This window comes from Rhea americana, unplaced genomic scaffold (assembly GCF_003343005.1).
Source record: "Rhea americana isolate MKP2758 unplaced genomic scaffold, rheAme1 scaffold_66, whole genome shotgun sequence".
NCBI classification, from domain to species: Eukaryota; Metazoa; Chordata; class Aves; order Rheiformes; family Rheidae; genus Rhea; species Rhea americana.
The window spans coordinates 2,106,146-2,110,511 of NW_028186823.1; the positions used below are offsets into that span (position 1 = coordinate 2,106,146).

General features: G+C 37.3%; 1 protein-coding gene across 1 annotated transcript in view; it reads right to left on the reverse strand.

Moving 5' to 3' along the window:
• SLC5A7 (solute carrier family 5 member 7) overlaps positions 1–3,617 on the reverse strand; it is a 22,014-nt gene extending 18,397 nt beyond the window's left edge. Inside the window, exon 1 of the mRNA XM_085320775.1 lies at positions 3,368–3,617. Coding sequence (XP_085176901.1) covers positions 3,368–3,545 — 178 coding nt within the window. The 5' untranslated portion in view covers positions 3,546–3,617. The remainder of the gene's footprint in view (positions 1–3,367) is intronic.
• Positions 3,618–4,366: the final 749 nt, after the last annotated feature.

Consider the following 4,366-nt stretch of genomic DNA (forward strand, 5'->3'; position numbering starts at 1 on the left):
TTTTGGGGGGGGGGATATAGAAGAGGGGAGGAAATGGGTAGTCAGTATGTACATTCACATCAATAAATATATTAGAAAGAAAATAATGGGATATGATAGAATGGGTTTTCATCCTTAGATATTAATTTTCTGATCCTTAGTTTGCTAAGCCACAATTTAAAGTTAGTGTAATATCTTTTTTGGTGGTTTTTTTTTTTTTAATCGGACAAAAGGAATGCAAAATTTAATAATCTGTAGAAACACTCACGCGGTAATCTGTTCTAATCCTCTCTCTGCCTGCCTTCTGAAGGGCCCCAAAAATGCAGAAAATATCTACTTCCACTTAAAACACACTCTAAAAGATGTTATTGATCAGAAAACTACTGAGGGTATGGAGTTGAATTTTGTTCTTAATTCAAATGAGGAACACAGAAACTCTTCAGAGTCCACCAATATATAACAGCAGATCAGATATTTGGGTACTTCTTTGTAAAATAATCCCTTGACTGATCACTTAAATTATTGAATCAACTCATYAAGTTCTGTAAAATGAAATTCCTGGCCTAGTGATTACAGAAAGTAGAATATAGATACTGATTCTTCTTCCTTGTGGACGGATATATAGTTCCATCCAACTAAAATGARAATGATGTAAAAGATCATTACTGTTTGGGTTGTATTTGTCATCATATTGATTATACCATCTCCAATATTTAAYTTAGGGTTTGATCTCAATCACAGAAATCAGGATAGCCTCAAGCTGGTCATAGATTCCATTTAGGAATTTCACTCCACAAATTAAGGAATGCTAACAGTTAATCCACTATTTTAACTATGTCCACCTAAATTAAAGCATACATACTGTGGTACTGCTTTAGTTAATTTTAATATGAGCTACTGTAATCCATCCACAATTCAGGCTTCTCATTCTTTCTCTTTCKATAACTGCTGATACGCTCAGCCCTCAACAGGCGTTGTGCGCAGGCAGTTCAGTAGCTAGTTGACACAGCTGTTTCTTAAGCATCCAAATACGTCTACAGGCATTATTCACAGGGAATGTACTTGCTTTAAGGCTTTTAGATACCACTTGGAAAATCAACTATATTTACTCAAATGTTTTGACTCCATTCCTATGAAGTCATGATGCTTTGAATTTGATTTTAAATTTATAGACAGAGTTCAGTTATGCTTCCCCAAGTAGCCCTAGAAATCGCTGCCGTTTTCAGATGATACATAAGAAACATGGTAGTGTCCATCTTGGACAAGTGAGACAGAATTAGGCCCTATCTCATAACTGAAAGTACTTCAAATACATACATACAATATACTCTCTTGAGACCTTTAAAACTTTCTAGTTTATATTCCGTTTTACCAGGTAGGCTTTGATTGTTAATTTACATTTAGACAGTTAAAACGGTAAACAAAGAGACTATGCTGGAACAGCCACATAGCTCTGGAGGCATGGTTGTGAGATACAAAATCCAGACCTTTAACTTTAAAAGCAGCAAATAAACCCTTGGTCAATGTGACTGTTTAGTAAAAACTATGGCTGATTGTGATCAGCCAACACTCACAGTTTTTTTGCTATGGCTTTACAAACTGAGTATCCCAATCACCTTAACCGAGACAAGAGTCAAACCGACCCCTGATAGTGTGGACCAACGCATACACCTAACCGTGTCCCAGGTGTGGGTCCACTGAAATTGTTTACTCACCGTCTCAATTAGCTTTAGTTGTTGATTTCGTGAAGCACGGAGGTGAGAAAGCATRTAAATCCTGATACTATAAAGTCTGTGATTATTTTAGCTGAACCAAAGTTTTAGGATCTGTCTGGTATCTACCGCAGAGATSATTTACTCCACCAGCTCTAGAGGCTGCATGAAATAGGATGAGTGTGTGTAGGTGTGAATTGCATTGGTTATATAAAATGCCTGCAATATAGGAAACCCCAGTTCAATTCTCCCTTCTGCCTCAGTTGTTACTATACATATAAAAGTATATATATGTGTATACTTATATATGTTCCTATATAACAGGATTAAGGAGGCTAAAAGCCTTGTCTTCAACGGACAAGGCTGTTAGTCATAACCATTTACACAGGGAATGTCTTGCTTTTTCTCCACTCCACCCACCTACCTAACAATTACACTCTTGTGGAAGCAATGTCTCTACAAAATATTCTGGCTTTGGTGCTCTTGAAAATATTTCATCCATCAGAAAACAGTCAAACTAGCTCTTGTCTTCAGTAAAATCTAGCCACATCTGACTGCTTCAGTAGCCAGTGTATGATACAATACATTACAGCAAAGTGCTGAAAGTGGAATGTCAGCTTGGATTCAAACTTAACTGATTTTGACAAACATCCTTTATTCCATATCCTAATCTTCAGTCTTTGAATTGGCAAAATGCCTCTAAGTGAATGTGAATTTCTCTTGATTAAGGAATATAGAATTTTGGGGCAAGTTTTTATGTGTCTCTTCCTTATTAGATAATTGTGAAACCAGAACACAGCAAAACAACAAAGCATAAATATAACCCGATTAATCCAATTTGAGAGTTGTAGGGGCTTTGTCCAAATAGTATTTAGAATAGCAAAGAAATGAAGCATGCTTACACAAAATTTATTTGCTTAAACAAAAATGCAGGGCCATTTCACTCTTCTTATAATGTGGTTTTAATCCAGTGACATACAGGAACATACACAACTTGAAATTTCGGGTCATATTTGTGGCCCCCTTGTTTACCCTGGGAAGCCGTCTGGTTCAACTGGCCAAAAAGCCATCTACCACTGCAGGGTGTCTCTGTGAGTCAGGCTGCACTGTTTATAAAATTAATGATGAACTCTTTCTTCACTCAGGCTTTTCCTACTGATACTTCTATTCATTGTAAGCATTATTTTGTCAAACTTCTGCAAAAGAAGCTAAAAGAATCCACAGAAAGTTTGTTGAAGTTAATGAAATTACATGCTTGGATTTATGCCAGTTTTCTTTTAAAAACTTGTTCTGAATTGCTATCCCCCCCCCCATCTTTTTTCCATATAAAAAATAACTCACCATTTTGGATGGTTGTAACAACTATGATAATTATTTTAAAATTAGATTTCTAAGTAATCTATATAAACCATTTCTGTCCCGAACGTATCTGATTTACAGGTGAATATGAAAGCAGTGGAAAAGAAACAGAATACACTTTTTCTCCATATTTTTAAAGTATTTGATGTTTTCACATAATGTTACATTTGGCTTTTCATTAAGCAGTGTTAGCATCAACCTGCCAAAAGTATATATTTTTCCTCCATTTTTACGCTTAGCTTTCATTCAGAGGGAAAACTGACAAGATATGTATTGTGTAGAAAGGAAAAAGAAAAAAAAAAAAGATTTTTACATACCAGTCATTGTAAATCCTCCAACTAGCAAGCCAATGTCTCTTCCACCGACTATAATAGCTTCGCTGCGATCTCCTTCGCTGCCAGTATTCTTGGTTTTCCAAGCAGCCCATATCCCAACTGCCAGGATAGCAAGGTAGAATACAACTATGGCCACCAGCCCCTCCACATGAAAAGGCATGTTGAAGTCCCGACTGTTTCTTTAATCACTATTTCATTAAGACCTCTGGAAAGAATGCAATGATATGTCTCCTTTTAACAAACCTAGTCAGATGCTTTTTCAACTCAGCATATAAAGAAAATGCAGATGATTACTGCAGAGATTATTCTGGTGAAATTCTGACATGAGTGTTTCAGAAGTAACTGAAATTAAGTTTACATACTAACTAAAATGCCTATGGACTTCTAACCAACAATTCTTCAACCAAGTTCTAACAACAATTACAACCAACAATGGAAAATGAATGCTGTGGCTAAAAGCCATGCACTTACGAGAAAAAAAAATGCACTAATTATAAATCAATTACAAAACACAGAATTTTTTTAGTCCCATCAAGTCCCCACCATTTGGAAACTCTTCTGTCAATGAACAGTTTGTTACCCAGGATAGAAGATCTCAGCCATGCAGGTTTTTACAAAGTCTCTATTTAGTTAAAAGACAAGCTACAAAACTGTATTAAGGAACAGGAAGACTACAGGTAAGTAGTAACTACAGGAGTAAAGCACATTTCTGAGTCTTTGTGTTGGAAGGGCGAGTCTCTTCCCCCTTCTACCGTCTCCTGCACTTTCTTTCTAGTAAGAGATTTAACTTTCCAGCACCGGAAGAATTAATCTGTTTTTGTGATCAGTTTCGAAGCAAGACGGAAAGCTTCAAAGCTGCCGCACGCCGGAGGTTTTAAGGTACGTGAAGCCGAGTGGGTGAAAACTCCCCGGCGAGGCGACCGCGGAGCGCCCCGCGCCGAGCCCCTCTCGCAGCGCCCTCCCCGCGCCGCGCGGAGCGCT